We start from the raw sequence: 18,336 nt of genomic DNA on the forward strand, positions 1-18,336 counted from the left end.
ATTTTAAAAACAATATAGACTGAAATTGTTTCAAATTTCGTATTTGAAGATCTTAATGAGTACTACAGCCTATGGTAAAAAATGCATGCAACGATATCTCCCGATATTCTGTATTTTGATGTCTTAAGCGAAATTACTCAGCGGAGTTGTTTCAATTTTCATATTTAAAGTTCGTAATGGGCACTACAACCTATGACAGAAAATTGTGTATGCAGATCCACGTCTTCGTATAGCCCACATATAACAGTATCTCCCTTCATTCGAAAAATTTTATCATATTCCATTACCTACACTTTAGCTGGTAAATATGGATGGACTATTAAAATATAAAAAATCGGTCTGCAATACAAAAATAGACTTATGTCAAAACGGGTCTTTCAACTGAGAATCGGACTAGTTATCGTGGGACTTACCTGAAAACATCAACCTACATTCTGCAGGATTTTATATTTTCAAAACAATCTGAAATGTAATGAAATTTGGTCCTAACATATAAACTAACCCCTACTCATTGAATACAGCAATGATTATTCAGAGGATTATTGTTATACTGTCCATTTTCGCACCAAAATTAAATTAATTAATTAATATGTGCGAAGTTTCAATTAAATTGGATCTCCCTCCGTTCTATGCCAAATATATATTTTTGAAAATTTAGCAAATTACGTGGGAATACATGCATGTACTTCTATGAGAAGTCAGATTTTTGAAAATGTTGACCGTTTTTGAAAGATTTAGCAGATTCAGCTGACCTACATATTCCGTCTTTACTCTAGATCTAATGTTGGTTGAAATTTTGAAAAATAAAAGATATTAACCAATTAAAACTTAGAAACCATGTATATATATCTTAATCGAGCAAATTTGTCTGTTTAAATTTTTTTTATGTTTCCACCACTAATCCCTATTTCCCTTTCGCCAGTAAGTTTTACTATTTTTTTTTTTTTTTTGATTCCGTATAAATACTAATAGGAATCTTTACTTACTTTATTATATTTTCTAAATAAAAATTTAAATTAATCTTGTCTCAATACTAATATTGAAAAGAAGTCTGTTAAAATTGTGTGAATATATTTTAATTTTTTCACTTTTAATGTATGGATTAAAAATGTTATACTACCCTAAACAGTTTTCTTCATCTGCTTTTTGAAGTATTAAAATTGCCATCTCTGGGCCCTTTTAAGCATTTGTCATCTTCCATTTCTCCTTTAATATCCCATATTTGCAATAAAACCTTCTCTCTTTCTCACGACAGTTGAGCCAATCTTTCATTTCAGTTAGTTCTCGTGTCGTGTTCAATTTGTGTGGTCGTGTATTCTCGTGGCTCCATCCAAAATCGCTTAAAATAATATGAATGTCGCGAAATAGTCAAATAATTACATAAATAGTGTATTTTCGGTATCAATATAATCGTTTCGATCATATAAACTATTAAATTTTAAGATATAAGTTGGTTTTTGTGGTGTTGTTAACATTTTCTTTCTCTATGAACGTTTGTGTGTGTATGCATGTGCTTATTGGAAGAGCTTTGCAAAAAAGGCGCCAAATGCATTGTTGCATTCGCATAAGAAATTAACACATTTTCGAATGTGTGCACCCTATTTTGCCATCTCTCAAAGAGAAAACTGATTTAAAGAGGAAGTGAGTGCTAAACAAACAGTGACCGACAAAAACAACAAACTGCAAGAATACATGTTCATTGTACAAAACATTTGTCAGTTTCTTTTGTGCAATATTTTCGTTAATTTTCGCGATAAAATATGTGCATGTGTAAGAACTTTGCAAAAAGGCGCCATCCGTTTCCAATTGACATTATCGATTTCGTGTGCCCTATTTATCTAACTCTCAAAGAGAAATGTGATCTAATGAGAATAACAAAAAAGCAATGGCTATTTCCTTTAATAGAGATTAGCTTTCATATCCGCCGTACTCAGTCGTTTCGTCGAGTCCATTCAAAGCGGTCGTAATTGTAAGTGATTATCAAATTGTAGCAATAATTAGTTAAATAAAATAAATTTTGTCAATACGTTGCAGAAAATTAATCAAATACAGTGTTGTCGGTCTTAATTACATATTTCATTTAAATTTAGTGCAATAAATTACAAGATATTGAATAATTTGTGAAAGTTGTTAAGTGGTCGCTTCTATGTGTCGTGTGTGTGTGTAAATATGGTGGCTTCGCCAAAAGTCTTACAAAAAAGGCGCCATTTGTTTGCAGTCTTAAAGAAAATGATATTTTCGATTGCATGTGCCCTAATTATTAATCTCTGTGGGAGAGTGTGAATTAAAGAGGAGCAATGAGCATATGAATTTCCTCTTTCTGTCATGTTTGCCATTTTTCAGTTTTCTTGTCGCGTTCGTTGGAGCTATTGTGAATTCTGATGCTTCCATAATAAAATCGATAAAAATAAAGAATCAGTGATGAAAATATAAAGAAAAGTGTTGAAAAGCAAAATGAAGCTAATATATTCGGGTCATATTCAAATCGTTAATAGTTAAATCACAAGATATTCAATATTTTCATGTAATATTGTGTGTGTATTCTAATTGGAAGAGCTTCATAAAAAGGCGCCAACCGTTGGCTTTCTTAATAAAAAGGTGGTGACATTTTCGATTGCGCGTACCCTATTTTACCTTCAAAGGGAAATTATCAAAAGTGTAAAGGAAATATTTCACAAAAAAGCAATAATACGGGTTTTCATTGCCAAATCGCGAGTTATTCAGTTAAAAATTTAGTAAATTTTTATTTATTTGATCGTAAATTAAAAAAAGGTATAAAATATAAACAATTTGTGTTATAAAAATATTCTTGTCGGGTTCGGGTGTTTTTCGCTGATATATTCGGGTCATATTGAAATCGCTAATAGTTAATCACAAAATATTCAATAATTTTTATTTGATATTATCAAAAATCGTTTGTGCGTGTGTATTCCGATTGGAAGAGCTTCATAAAAAGGCGCCTTCCGTTGGCTTTCGTAAAAATAAAAGTGGTGACATTCTCGATTGCGCGTACCCTATTTTGCCTTTATAGGGAAATTATCAAAGTATTATAGAAATATTTCACAAAAAAAAAAAAAAAAAAAAAAAAAAACAATAATTCGGATTAAAAATTTAGTATGTTTGTGTATATTTGTTCGTAAATTAAAATAAGGTATCAAAAATCAGGCAGTTTGTGTTATAAAAATATTCTTGTCGGGTTCGGGTGTTTTTCGTCGTTAATGTCGGTTATGGAAAGACATTCGTAATAAAAGGTATTTGCAACCTTCGGTTTGATTCGGGAGTGTTTGGAAATTCAAGTTTTAAGCTGTTGTTTCAACAATAAAAATGGTGAGTAATTTACCAGCCTTATTTAGAAAACTAATATTCAAAATATTCAAAATTTTAATACAAAAGTAAAATAAGAAAGAACACGAACCCAACTTCACTTAAGATCTCTCTTCAACACTTACCACTTCAACCAAATTTTTATAAGTATTCATTTTTTTTATTTAAAAATTTTTATTATCAATAATTTATTTCATTTGCAACATCGACTGTTTGGTGTCGCCATTGCAAATGAATTTTGAGTTAGTTCTGTTGTCGGTTTCAGCTAAATGTTGGATTAAACATTTTTTTAAAAATAAATTCAATATACTACAGAATTTGTTCAGTTGTAATTGTAGCAGTAGTAGTAGTGGTTGACTAAACAACGCCTAACATTATGAAGCTTTAATATCAGTCTTAAGTTTACGTTCTGTTGTAGTTTCCTAAAAAAATCAAATAAAAAATTGCAACAATTCAAATTCAAAATCCAAAATAGTTATGGAAACGACTTACATATTGTTTCGTCTTATTTGGTACCTTAACGGGGAAAGTGGCTGGCATTTCCTTTTGATTCGCAGGCTGATGAGGATTCACTTTCGTTGAATTCGAGGCATCTTTTGGTTGCATCACCGCTTCATTGGTTTGGACAGTAATATTGGTAGTGTTGAGAGTATTTGTTGTTGAAGCATTAGTAGCAGTATTATTATTCAAAATATTTGAATTTTGCTTTGAAGTTTTTTCTATGGCATCTTTTGGCATATCCGCTGCATTAAAATTTAAAACAGGAATTGGTATAGCGTCGTCTGTTACGTTGGCATCATCGGGTTTGGGTTCTTCTTTCTTTACATGCATAACATCAATCTCCGTTACATGGTTTTTGGGTTCCTGGCAACAAAAAACAAAAGAATATGTAAATAATATTTAAAAGATTTAGACGTCTTAAATCATCGCGGATATTAGATTACGACGGTGCTCTTGAAATCTTAAAAGATCCATGGTTGTATGCCCACTTTCATGCCATCCTATCCCGGCCTCGATGGAAATCTGTGTCTTTAGCTGGTGTCTAAAATCTGATTTTGTATTAATTTTTGTCATTCAGAACAGTAGCACATTTTCTTTCCGGACTCCGACTTCAGCAGAGGAAATCGAGCTATACTCGAAGCCTTGAAGGTCGTCGTTATAGAAGAGCTGAAGGACGTCGTCTTTATTGACGAGCTGTGAAGGTCGTCTTTATTGACGAGCTGTGAAGGTCGTCTTTATAGACGAGCTGTGAAGGTCGTCTTTATAGACGAGCTGTGAAGGTCGTCTTTATAGACGAGCTGTGAAGGTCGTCTTTATAGACGAGCTGTGAAGGTCGTCGAATTTGTAGACGAGCTGTGAAGGTCGTCGAATTTAGAGAGGAGCTGTGAAGGTCGTCGAATTTATAGACGAGTTGTGAAGGTCGTCGAATTTATAGAGAGCTGTGAGGGTCGTCGAATTTATAGAGGAGCTGTGAAGGTCGTCTTTATAGACGAGCTGTGAAGGTCGTCGTCTTTAAAGACTAGCTGTGAAGGTCGTCGTCTTTAAAGACTAGCTATGAAAGTCGTCTTTATATAGACAAGCTCAAGGTCGTCTTTATAGACGAGCTGTGAAGGTCGTCTTTATAGACGAGCTGTGAAGGTCGTCTTTATAGACGAGCTGTGAAAGTCGTCTTTATAGACGAGCTGTGAAGGTCGTCTTTATAGACGAGCTGTGAAGGTCGTCTTTATAGACGAGCTGTGAAGGTCGTCTTTATAGACGAGCTGTGAAGGTCGTCTTTATAGACGAGCTGTGAAGGTCGTCTTTATAGACGAGCTGTGAAGGTCGTCTTTATAGACGAGCTGTGAAGGTCGTCTTTATAGACGAGCTGTGAAGGTCGTCTTTATAGACGAGCTGAAGGTCGTCTTTATAGACGAGCTGGAGGTCGTTTAGAAAGACTCACTTCACTTAGCTGAGAGAGATTTCCTTCAGATCGTCTGGAAAGACTCCCCTCAGATCGTCTGGAAAGACTCTCTCTTATCATCTGAAAAGACTCCCTTCAGATCGTTTGGAAAAACTCCCTTCAGATCACCTGGACCTACAACTCGATTAAAAAGAATCCCTTCAGCTAGTCTACAGAAATTGCGTCACACTTCGTCTTTAAATACCCCCTGTGAGACCGACATCCTTCGACGAATCAAAAACACTTCACGACTCATATCTTAAGACTCTCCTCCATTCGTCTATAAAAATTCTCGCTGCTAATTCTCTTGAAAATCTCCCTAAAGAAAAACTACCTTCGACACGGCTATAGAAAGGCTTACCATCCAGAAATGCTAATGTCTATACATACTGACTTCGGGTCTTCCATAAACACATGATTCTGGTCGTCTATAGGGATTCCTTTCTCCTCATTTCAGAAAAGTGTCTTCTGAGTCTCTTAAAACTTTCTCTTAAAACTTTCTTCCACTATTTTACACAAGCTTATCTTAAATTCCTGAAGAGCTTTAAAAGGTTTTCATATTTACTCAGATCTCCACATCAAGTCCATATATCTATAATTTTATAAATATTTAATGTACATACCTTTTCAAAAGCAGCTTCGGCCACTATCAGGTGATAATTATCCCGGCAATATTGTCTCAGCAACTCAATACCCTTCTCACGACAGTGGCCATAGCGATGTTCCCAGGCATCGAGCAGACGATTATAGTAACGAGGATTATCAACAAATTTCAAATAATTGAAGGTATTTGGTGTTGGAAATATTCGCTCCAATGGACTGCAACGATTCAATTCATCTTCACTTAACAGCAAACAACGAACATCATCGGGTAATAAATGTTCCAAGATGGCATCCAAATAATCCTCCCGCACTTCGATAGAACGATTGGTAAATTGATTATGTTTACGAATTTCTTCATTACGCAGGCATGTGGTAAACAGACGTCTATCGAAGCACAACGGACCCTCCAGCTTCAGCTCTTCCAAAATATCTTTTTGCTGTTTTTCGTTGAGTTTGGGTGGCACCTGATAGAGGGCAGTGTTTAAGACCGCCTGTATCAGTGGTCCCTTGACGTGTAAATCTAATGGCAAATCTGAATGTAATGAAGGTGAAATATTTATCTCCAACAGCCATGGCACCAAGTTCTCATCCAGCAGCACATCGAAACCAAACAATTCAAAACAGTTGTAACGGAAATTTACATTCTGGCGATACATTCGATTAAGGCCCGCCTCACCGCTAATCAAGGCTTTGATCACCAAATTACGCAAGGTGGCCCATAGGCGTTTGGTGTTCACACCACGTTCCTCCAGACATGACCACAACGATTGCAGGGTCCACTTGTGACCCTGACACGCATTGACATCTTCATTTTTGTCATAACTTTCGGAGAATTTATTAATGCTATAATTGGTTAGATGCATACACACATCGTCTAGGCTATTCAATTCGGAACTGTATTTAACTGAAAATAGAAGAGCACATCATTATACATTTCTGGACAATAGACAAATTGCAAAGCACTTGCCGGAAGCAAAACGAGCCAAACCATCTTTGTACATGTACAGGCGCAATGGATTGATTGAGGTCAACACAACATAGATACGCATATCAAACTTATTGTCGTTTATAAGCAGGGGACGTTCAATGTATCTGGAAGGACAATTTAAAATGTTATAGGGGAATTCTTATTTCATTATTTATTGGTGACTTACTTTTGTACAACTAATGGTAAATCTTTGGGAAATTGTGACCATTTATTTACAATACTTATGCCGGTTCCTCGTGCACTTGCCGGTGGCTTTACAATCCATTTGGTGCGACGTGCCACATTTCTGGGCCATGCTTTTCTCAACAGCTCCAACTCCTCAGGCATGACATAGGATCTGGAAGTAAAAAACAAAAAACACAAAAAATATTATTTTATGAAAAACTTGAAATTTACTATGGCCAGATTGTAAATAATGGATTCTGGATTTTGTGAATCTTTACAAGTTTGGTTTAAAAAGCTTTTAAAATAAATGCAAAAAGACTCCTAAATAGTGTACTTAAAATCTGTTCTTAACGACACAAAGAGTAATTTTGAGGATTACTGAACAATGTTTTTTTTTAGATCATTACAAATACTGCCACCTAGACGTCTATAAATATTCCATTCGGCTTGTCTAAAATACTCCTTTTTGTTCGTATAAAAAGACTACCTAAAAAGGTTGCCTTCAACTCGCCTATAAAGATTCCCTTCAGCTTGTCTAGAATACCTCACATCAGCTCGTCTAAAAGATTCCCTTTTCCCCTTCAGTTCGTCTAAAAATGCCACCTTAAACTTGTCCATAAATACTTCTTTATCTCGTCTAGAAAGGCTCCATAAGGATACCCTTCACCTCGTCTACAAAGGTTCCCTTCAGCTTGTCTAGTAAGACTCCTTCAGCTAGTCCATAAATACTCACATCGCTTTATATATTAATACTTCCTTCTGATCTTTTATAAAAAATAAAATATAATAGCATATCTCCCTCCAGATCATATGTGAATAAGACTAGCTTTAGTTCTTCCTTATACGCACTATTTAGGTCGTCGAAAAGGACATTTGTTCTGTAACCCAAAAACACTGCCTTCGAGTACGAACCGTTATGGTTATCTCCATTTCAGTTCGTCCACTAAATTTTGATTCTCTTAAAATACCCTTTAGCAAGTCTAAATCTAGTCTCAAAGGGACTTTTTAAGAGCTCGCCTAAAAGACTGTCATATGAGCTCATATACAAAGACTTCTAAAATACTTTCAGGTTTCCAGCAAAAGGATTAGGTTGTCCATTAAATGACACCATTTAACTTAGGTATGAAATAGGTCTCTGTTTCAGCTGGTCTATGAAGACTATTTTTTCAACTAGTCTATGGAAACACTCCGGCTGTTTATAAAAGGACTGCCTTTCCAGTTTTGCGCGTACGAGCTTAAAAAAGGCTTTTTCCTTGAAGAAAGTCTTTCTTTCTTTCTGCGAAAATTCCTCCTTAATGTATGTCTCTAAAAAATCCTTTTAGCTCGCGTGGGTAAAGGCATAGATCGTCTGACTCCCTGAGACAGCTGCTCTATAAAAGACTCTCTGTCGTAGCTAGTCTATTAAAAACTCTCCGTTTCAGCATGTATAAGTTTCAGCTCGTCTAGCAAAAGACTCCTTATTTCAGATCTTCTATAAGGAGACTCTCAGTGTTTCAGCTTGTCTATGGAAAAACCTTCCAAAATCAGGTGATCTAAGAAAAGACAGCTTGAGTCAGCCTATTTCAAGTAGTCTATAAAAATAACGCTCTGTATCGAATACTCCTTAAAAGTCTCAAATTTCAAATTGTTGATGAATGCCCCCAAAAAGACACCCATTTTTGAAAAGACATCCTGTTTCGTCTAAGAATACCCCCTTTCCTTTCACCATTTATATGACGAGAACTCATTCTTTACCCTCGTCTAGGAAAAGACCTCATCCTTTCGTTATACCTAAAAATACACCTTTCCGGTCGTCCAGGAAGCGACCCAGTACGAGAAAATTCTACTCTTTACTGAATCTATGGAAAAAACTTTTCCTCATCTGGGAAAAGAATCTTTCTTCTACCTCATATAGCATATTTCTTCTTATAACATGTCTATTTTCTGATAATTTATATTTAAATCAGTAAAGAAAGTATTAAAGTCGGGCGGAGCCGACTTTATGATACCCTACACCACTTTGCTAATTTAGTAAAACTCCACACATAACAATTAAAAGTTCTTATGGGAGAATTCAATCATAGACTAAATATGCCGAAGCATTTATATCTTTTATATTCGGACTTTTATTGCCCATTTGATATATATGGGAGCTATATCCAAATCTGAACCGATCTTCACCATATTTGACATACTAGCTTCTAGGCTCAATTCGGTCGTAAGTGCCAAATTTCATCCCATTTGGGCAAATATTAGACGTTTGGTGCGCAATAAAAAGTAAATCGGACGAAGTTATATATGGGAGATATATCCAAATCCGAACCGATCTCGATAAAATTTAACAAAGATATTTCTGAGCTGTATTTGATATATTTCCCCAAATATTGTTGTTAAAGAGTACATATTAAGCCAGCGGAGGACAAAAATAACAAATCGGATGAACAATATATATTGGAGCTATAGCTATATCTGAACCGATTTCGATCAAATTTTGCATACTTATTTTCAGGCCTAATTTGGCTGTATGTGCAAAACTCCATACTATTCGGGCTCATATTACACGTTTGGTGCACAATAAAAGCAAATCGGACGAAGATATATATGGGAGCTATATCGAAATTTTTACCGATTATCTCCAACTTCAATAGGGTTCGTCCTTGGACCAAACAAATGATGTGTGCAAAATTTCATCTGGAACAGGAAATAAATGCGAACTGTACTTTGTTCACAAAAATACTTGGACAGACGGACGGACGGTCGAACAGACGAACGGACATGCATAAATCGACTCAGAATGTGATTCTATGCAGATCATAAAAATAAACTATGGATCTATCTCGTTTCCTTTTGCCTGTTACAAACAAATGCACAAAGACATACTACCCTGACCACCTTGTGGTGTAGGGTATAAATATTATTTTCACCTCTATAAAAGACTTGCTTTTTGTTCACTTACGAAAGTGCTTTTCATCAGCTGGTCTAAAATAGGATTCGCATTCTTTTCGTCAGTATAATGACTCGTTTCAGCTCGGACCTCTTTCACCTAGTCTATGAGAAAGAACCTCTGTCCAGCTAGTTCAAGAAAAATACTTCCAATTCTCTCGTCCAGCTCGTCTAAAAAAAGTCTCTCATTTCAGCTTGTCTAAGAAAATGCTTTATTTTCTGCTAGTGTCGGAAAATACTCTTTCCTGTTTTAAATCGTTTTGATAAGTCCGCCTTTCAGGTCGTTCAAGAAAAGGCTCTCTTTCTGGATGAAACAACTTTCTCTATTCTCTTTTGAAAAATCCTTCTTCTTTCAGATTATCGAATAAAAAGTTATTTCAGCTTGCCCTTAAAACAACTCTCTTCTTTCAACTCATTTAGGAAAAATTCTCTTGTTGTTGTTGTTGTTGTAGCAGTTTTACACGTTCTGTTGTTTTTTCCGACTAATCTGGTTCTTCCTCAATGTCCAGGTTTAGGAATTCTGCTACCTTTATGGGCTGTAGCCATAGATCCTCTGGACGGAGTTGGGTAGGCTTGGCAGGACAATTAAACAAATGCAGCGTGTTGTGCGGGCCTGTATCACACGCTGGGCAGGCGTTCCGCACATCCTCATCAATTCGTGCCCAATACGAATTGAGACGGCTGCACCATCCTGAACGTAGTTGGGCCAAAACTACCCTGGTTTGCCTAGGCAGCCGACGTTCTTCAGCTGGACTCCGAGTATGGCATTCATACTGTAATTATTGACTACCTCTGCGACTGCATCAGTATGAATGCTATTCAGACCTGCTTGATAGGCTTCATGATCTAGAGGCTCTCTCTTATATCGCTGGACCTCTCTCTCTAGATCGTGCAGGTCCTTCCTGACACGCCTGGGTGGGGGAGTTCTATCCACCATATGGTGGTTAGGGTGACTCCCGCGATAACACCCAAGCAGGTACTGCAACGAAAGCATATGATTATGCTGACGTAAGGGAAGAACCTTCGTCTCCTCATGTAAGTGGTCCACAGGCGTCATGAGGAGGCACCCTGTTGCAGTTCTCAGGGCGGCATTCTGGCAGGTCTGAATACATTTCCACTGCGTTGCACTTGTATTCGCCGACCACACTGGAGCCGCATAGCTAACCACAGACCGACCTATCGCTTTATAAGAGGTCAACAAGGTTTCTTTATCCGCACCCCAAGTGCTGCCGGCTAGCGCCTTGAGGACCTTGTTCCTACTTTTCATTTTATCGCAAATAGCTGTGGCTTGCGCGGAAGACTTGAACATGCTATCGAATGTGACCCCAAGAATTTTGGGGTAGTTGGTGGTCGGAATTATATGCCCCTCGACCTGCACATTCAGCTGTGTTCTCATCTCCGCAGTCCATGTGGTAAATAGTGTGGCCGTCGATTTAGTGGCGGATATTTTCATATTCCTCGCGTGGAAGAAGGCGGCAAGCTCCGCGAGATAATTATTCACCCTGACACATATGTCATCAACTACAGGACCCGACGCCATGATCGTACAATCATCCGCATAAGTTACGATCTCGATGCCGTCTGGAGGGCGCGGAATTCCGGAAAGGTAGAGGTTAAACAGTTCCGGAGATATCACCCCACCTTGGGGAACTCCCTGTTTCACTCTACGAGGCTTGGACTTCTTATTCCGGAATTCCACGTACGACTGGCGTCCACACATATAGTTGACTATCCAACGTTTCAAACTTGGCCGGAGGGTAGTGTTCTCAACGTCCTCGAACAGCGTGGCATGGTTGACCGTATCAAAGGCCTTTGATAGGTCGAGAGCCACCACTACTGTTCTGTGGCACGGCCTGTTCTGGTTGAGTCCTCGACTGATATGTGTGGATATGGCGTGCAATGCTGTTGTAGTGCTATGTAGTGGACGGAAACCGTGTTGATGGTTAGCAACTGAATAGCTTCCTCTGATACTGGGGAGGAGTAAGGCCTCGAGAGTCTTTGCTACTGGCGACAAAAGCGAAATTGGCCTGTATGATTCGCCTTTGCTGGCATCCTTGCCAGGCTTCAGTAGCGGGACCACCCTGCCCATTTTCCAGGCTTCGGGAACTATGTGGGTGGCTAACGACAAGTTAAGGACTTTGGTTAAATACTCAACTCCCGGCGTATCCAGTTGCTTCAACATTACCATTGATATTCCGTCCGGGCCCAACGCTTTAGATGACTTAGCGTTTCGGATGACATTCGCAACATCACCCATCGTAAACTGTGGAGGTACATCCTCGGCGGGAAGAGCTCTTATACGACGTAGTACTCTTCGCCTCGCCCTATCACTCTCGGGGTGCTCGACAAATTGGCGGTTAAAACAGCCAGCGCACCTCTTCGGATCAGTCACAGTTACGTCGTTAAATGTGACTGCTGTCCTATCATCCTTTTTCCCAGGGTTCGAGAGTGACTTTACCGTTACCCACAGTTTACTCAAATCGGTTCCGATGTTGCAACACTTCAGATGGTCTAGCCACTTTTTCCGCTTATGCTCCTGTACCAACCGGTTGACTTCCACTGTCAGTTCACTGACTCTGGGATCAGTAGGGTTGGTACGTCGGAGCTCATCACGCTCATTCGCTAATCCCGCTGCCTCTGCTGGGAAATTTGGTCTTACTTCGGGTATTCGACCAGCAGGTATATAGCGAGCGGCTGCAGCTTTGATGATGTCCCGGAAAATCCTTTCAGCTACCCGAACATCAGAAGGATTGGGCAGTTCTCTGAAGCGAAGGTTGGTGAACTCTCTGAACTCGGGCCAGTGGGCTTTCCCATGGTTAAGGAAAGTGCGGCGTTCAGAGGTTATGAAATCGGGCGATCTGCTGATGGAGACGATTATCGGGAGATGGTCTGAGCCAAGAGAAATGACGGGTTGCCAAGTCACGTCATTTATCAGACCGGGTGACACGATGGTTAAGTCTGGCGAACTGTGACACTCTCCTCTTATTCGGGTGGGGGCATCCTCGTTTACCGTGCAAAATGTGGAGCAGTCAATCTGCTCTGCCAACGCTGATCCCCTCTGGTCATTACCTAGGACGGAATGCCCCAACTCATGGTGGGCATTGAAGTCCCCTAGTACCAGGCGGTTATTGCCTTCCAAAAGTGGGCTTATATTAGGCAAGTAACGCGGTTCACAGCTATTAACCGGCGGGATATACACATTAAGCACCTCTACCTCGGCAGTACCACACTTGACTGCTACCCCCATACACTCCATGTACGGGTCACTAGAGACTAGCTCAAGCGAGATAGGTCTGTATTGAACAGAATGGTGTATCAGGAACGCTAATCCCCCACCTCCACTTCTGGTGCGATCTTTCCTCAATACGTTGTAACCATTGCAACGTTGTAAGCTACAATTTTCATTGAGCTTGGTTTCCTGCACCGCTGCGATCTTGATATTCCTCCGATTCATAAAATCCACTATCTCATCAATTTTACCTCGGAGTCCGTTGCAATTGAACTGCAAGAACGATGCATTGTCCGGAATTGGAACAGCAACATGTGGCGTTAAGTGCTGCGGTAAAGGTTGCTGTTCTGGAGACTGCGGGGGAGTTCCATACTCCGACGACGACTCGGAAGTTGACGACGAGGTCGTGGACTCACTGGGGACTACGTTGGTGCAGCACGAAGCAACATAGTCCCTATCGCTATAGTCTCGCAACCGGGTTAAACCGGAACAATTTCTAAAATGCACCCATCCTCTGCATCCATTACATCGCACCGAGACTGATCTATGGTGGATGGTGTTTTGGCAAACCGTACAGAACCATGGTCCGGGGTTTTCCTCAAGCCCGGCACGGACCAAAAGAATCCGGAGCAAGCATTCCGGGATGTGCTGCTCCCAAAACAGAAAAATAAACAAACACGAACATGTATACACTGGGTTGGCAGCCGCTGGCCGAAACTGGAGTGTTGTTGTTTCGGGTCAATCCGGTGTCGTAGAACCCGCTGCCGTGGGATTGAAAAATTCTCTTTGTTTCAATTGTTGCAGTAATATTCTCCTCTTTATTCAGTTCGTCTGGGAAAAAGACTCATTCCCCTTAGCTGCTCAACGCGAAAATGATTTTTTTCCTTTCTACTAGTGTAGAAAATGACTCTCTTCTTTTAGTTTAACTAGACTCTTCTCTTCCGACTCCATCGCTCGTTTAGAAATGGACTCCTTTCTTTTACCTCTTTTAGGAAAAAAACTCAAAATTGTTTACTTCGTCTAGAAAAGCACTTATTCCTTTCACCTTGTCTAGAAAAATGTTACCTTTAGGACTGTCTATTAAAATACTAATTTTCAGATATGGTAGGAAAGAAAATCTATATTTAAAAGGATTCTATATCCCGTCTATTTAAGGACTTTATGTCCTTCATCGACTTTTTACCCAGTACATAAAAAATCCTTTAGGTTTTCAATATTTTTATTCTTTCCTAAATTCATTCTTCCTCCTGGGTTGTCTGAAAAATGTCTCTTTTCGACATGACTGGAAATGGTTTCTGGTTGTCTATAAAGAAACCTAAGTCCTTTCCCCTCCACTTTTTTCTATTTTCCCAAAACTCACTCACTTTTGCATAAATCCAAATTCCTTTTTGCCGAATTTCTTCATTTTATCATTGATGCTACGCCACATGCTGTCCTTGCGTCCAATGCGAAATGAGCCAGGCATGTGATTGTATTTCTGATGAGAACGGATTGTTCGAAAGCCGGGGCTTTTCATGTGCTTTTCCCAAACGGCCATCCAATCGGTTGTATCTGTTAAAGAAGACCATTTTTATACAGACTTCCTTGTTCAAATTCTAAAATCCAACTCACTTTTGATGATGCGAAATCCTGAATTGAGAACAACTCTCTTGACGATTTTGGGCATTGCTATACTCAGTTTCCATTTAAGAATTTTATGCAATTGGGCTGGCATGGGTGGTCCTCGCTCGGCATGGGATGAATAGTTCAGATAGGGTGCAACATTGGGGAAAAGACTTGGCGAAAGTATTGTTGTGGGGGTGTAGTAGACATAAGGCTCTGAAAAGAGTTATGGATTTTTTTTATTTCAAATCTTTGTTGTTTTTTCCTTTTACTGACTTGTTTTGCTTTGCAGCGTTTCATCACCATCCTCCTCCAAATGGAATGGCTCTCCAACATAGTCCTCCTCAAAATCACTGTCCGTATCGGGATTGACATCATCGATGGCTGGAAAAAATAATAATAATTTCACGACTATATTAACACTTTGAATATTTTTCAATATTACCTGCACTTGGATCATCATCATCGGCATACTCACTTCCATCGTGCTTTTTGGCACCACCATTGATTCCTTGATTAGCTAAAGAGACACCAACGAAATTACTACCAGTAGTACCAGTCTCACCTTGGTTAGAAGAACGCATAGCTGGCATACCATTAGAAATGTTATTGTGTGCCTTATCAGCATTCAAATAATTGGCTGCATAAAAGCTGGCCTCATAAGCAGATGCTGCAGTGGCTTTGCTGGGTTTCAAGCCATTCAGGGTTAGTATTTTCTCTTTTTCCTCCAATTGCTGACCATTAAGCAGGCTACTGGCATGGAATTGATTGACAATGATTTTGGCATTATTCTTGGGACTCGGGGTTAACGATGCGGATGGAAAAGGAGATGAAGGCATGGCAGCGTTGGCGGGTGTATAAGCAGTTGCAGCATTTAAGCTATTCTTATTACTAACAGTGTTTTCAGCAGTTGTGACTTTAGAATTTGATCCCGTCATTACATTTTTTACTTTACTAGGACTTTGTGGAGCAGTGTTGGCATTGGCATTTGGTTTGGCCATGACCGCGGATGTAGGAACGGCATTCGATGTATCGTTTGTACTGTGACCCGAACGCTTGGCATTAGGATGACTAGAGTTATTGGCGTTTGGGGAGGAAATTTTGCCACTTCCCGCCTTTTTCGTAGGCGTTTCTTCTCGTGGTCTCTTTAATTGCAACTTTAGATGATTAGTAAAAGCAAAACGAGTAGGAACAATTATGCACATGAGGGGTGGTGTTTGTATGGGTGGGTGTGTGTGTTTTTTGGCAGCGATTCAATCAACAGGCAGGTCCATGTGGGAAACGTTAAATAAAGAAAAACGTACAATTATTGGGAAAATGTTAATCACAATTCGAGATTAGTTTGGGATAAATTTGTGTTGTTTTATTTGATACAGTTTTAGGACTTCAAAGATGCTCCCTAACTTATCTATAAAAATTCCTTCTCAATGGGATATTAGGTACATGTTTTCTGTCGTCTTTAGAGACTCAAGGGATGCTTTTTCCAAAGTCTAGATTCAACCTAAAACGAGAACCAGTAAGGAAAAGTCAATTGTCGGGGAAGGTCGACTATGTTATGGCCTACACCACAGTGCATATATAGTAGAAGTGGATCATACCACCTATCAACATTTAGCCTTAGGGCAGTTATAATTTTTTTTGGAAGGAACTAATATATGTGAAGCATATCCAATTCTGAACCGATTTTCACTAAATTTTCTGCGCTCTATAAGATATCTGGTACCAAGTATAATTGGTATCGAATGTATATTACGATTGTGAGGGACTTAAAGGCCAAATCGGATGAAACATATATATGGGAGCTGAAGCTATATCTGAAGCGATTCTCTCCAAATTTGAAGTACTTGCTTCTAGAATACAGATTCGGTCGGTTGTGCCGAAATTCAGGTCATTTGGACTGATATTGGCCATTTGGTGGGCAATTAACCCGAAATCGGTTGAAGAAGCTATATACAAATCTGAACCGATCTTGATAAAATTTGGCAGAGGTATTTCCGAGCTCTATAAAATATCTGGTACCAAATATCATTCTTATGGAGTGCATATTACGAATGTGTGGGACTTAAAACCCAAAATCGGATAAAACATATATATGGGAGCTATAGCTATATCTAAACCGATTTTCTCCAAATCTGATGTACTTGCTTCTAGACTGAATTCGGTCGGATGTGCCAAAATTCAGGTCATTTGGACTGATATTGGCCATGTAGTGCACAATTAACGCGAAATCGGTTGAAGGTATATGGGAGCTATATCTAAATCTGATTCGATCATAACCAATTTCAAAAGGGTTCGTCATTGAGCCAAACAAATATTGTTTGGAAAATGTCATCTCAATTCGATAATAAATGCGACCTGCATTTTGTTCACAAAAATGCATGGATGGATGGACGGGCAGACATGCATAAATCGACTCAGAAAGTGATTCTATGAAGATCCTCAAAAGTAACTATTGGTTTATCTCACTTACTTCTCCATGTTACAAACAAATGCACAAAGACATAATACCCTTACCACTATGCGGTGCAGGGCATAAATATTCAGATAAAAGCATTCGGAGGGTTCCAATAAGGGTCACACTAGATCGAATTCCTGCAGCCCTTCTATGAAATACTAACTTAGGTCTCCTATGGCCAGTAGACCTCTAGGTGTTCTATAGCCAGTAGAAGACCTCTAGGTGTTCTATAGCCAATAGAAGAACTCTAGATATTCCACAGCCAATAGAAGACCTCTAGTTCTTCTATAGCCAATAGAAGACCTCTAGGTCTTCTATAGCCAGTGGAAGACCTCTAGGTCTTCTATAGCCAGCGGAAGACCTCTTGGTCTTCTATAACTAAAACAAGTTAAAAAGCAGTAAATTCGGCCGGGCCGAACTTTTAATACCCTCCACCATTTGCAACGAATTTGGAAATTTTCAAAAAATAAAATCCTTAAAAAATTCTGTTAAAATTTTAAAAATACCGAATATAGCCGTTATATTGGGGTCTATACGACGTGGACATACATATGCATTGTTTGTCATAAGCCATTGCCATATTCAAATTCGAAACTGGACCCGCACCGACAATACCAAATTTTAAACAATTCCGGTTAATAATGTCGCTAAAATCATCAAAATACCGAACATAGCGAGGTGCCGTTATATGGGGCTATACGAAGACGTGGACCTGCACAGACAATTTTCAGTCTTAAGGTGTAGTATCCAGTTGGAACTTCAAATACCAAATTTGAAACAATTTCAGTGAATAACGTCGCTAAAATCATCAAAATACCGAATATAGGGGGGTTACCGTTATATGGGAGCTATATGAAAACGTGGACCTACATGGCCCATTTACGAACTTAACCTGCCTACTGGAAAAATAAACATGTGTGCAAAATTTTAGCCATCTATCTCAATTCATTCGAAAGATAGCGTGATTACAACAGACAGACGGACATCGCTAAATCGACTTAGAATTTTACGCTGATCAAGAATATATATATTTTGTTGGGTCTGACATGAGTATTTCGAGGAGTTACAAACGGAATGACAAAGTTAATATACCCTCCATAGTATGGTGG

General features: G+C 39.0%; 1 protein-coding gene across 9 annotated transcripts in view; it reads right to left on the bottom strand.

The window, feature by feature from the left end:
* Positions 1-3,507: 3,507 nt before the first annotated feature.
* The window catches only part of LOC101894992 (tubulin monoglutamylase TTLL4), a 42,552-nt gene continuing 27,723 nt past the window's right edge, over positions 3,508-18,336 (bottom strand). For 7 of the 9 annotated variants that reach the window (XM_059121143.1, XM_059121145.1, XM_059121144.1 and 4 more), the window contains 9 exons: positions 15,218-15,929; positions 15,049-15,156; positions 14,782-14,988; positions 14,535-14,721; positions 7,021-7,191; positions 6,834-6,958; positions 5,887-6,770; positions 3,817-4,188; positions 3,508-3,746 (listed from right to left, as the gene is read on the bottom strand). In XM_059121143.1, the coding sequence (XP_058977126.1) occupies positions 3,699-3,746; positions 3,817-4,188; positions 5,887-6,770; positions 6,834-6,958; positions 7,021-7,191; positions 14,535-14,721; positions 14,782-14,988; positions 15,049-15,156; positions 15,218-15,929 (2,814 nt within the window). In that variant the 3' untranslated portion in view covers positions 3,508-3,698. The remainder of the gene's footprint in view (positions 3,747-3,816; positions 4,189-5,886; positions 6,771-6,833; positions 6,959-7,020; positions 7,192-14,534; positions 14,722-14,781; positions 14,989-15,048; positions 15,157-15,217; positions 15,930-18,336) is intronic. The other 2 variants (XM_059121150.1, XM_059121149.1) reach the window with 2 other exon arrangements.

Source organism: Musca domestica, unplaced genomic scaffold, assembly GCF_030504385.1.
Source record: "Musca domestica strain aabys unplaced genomic scaffold, Musca_domestica.polishedcontigs.V.1.1 19, whole genome shotgun sequence".
NCBI classification, from domain to species: domain Eukaryota; kingdom Metazoa; phylum Arthropoda; class Insecta; order Diptera; family Muscidae; genus Musca; species Musca domestica.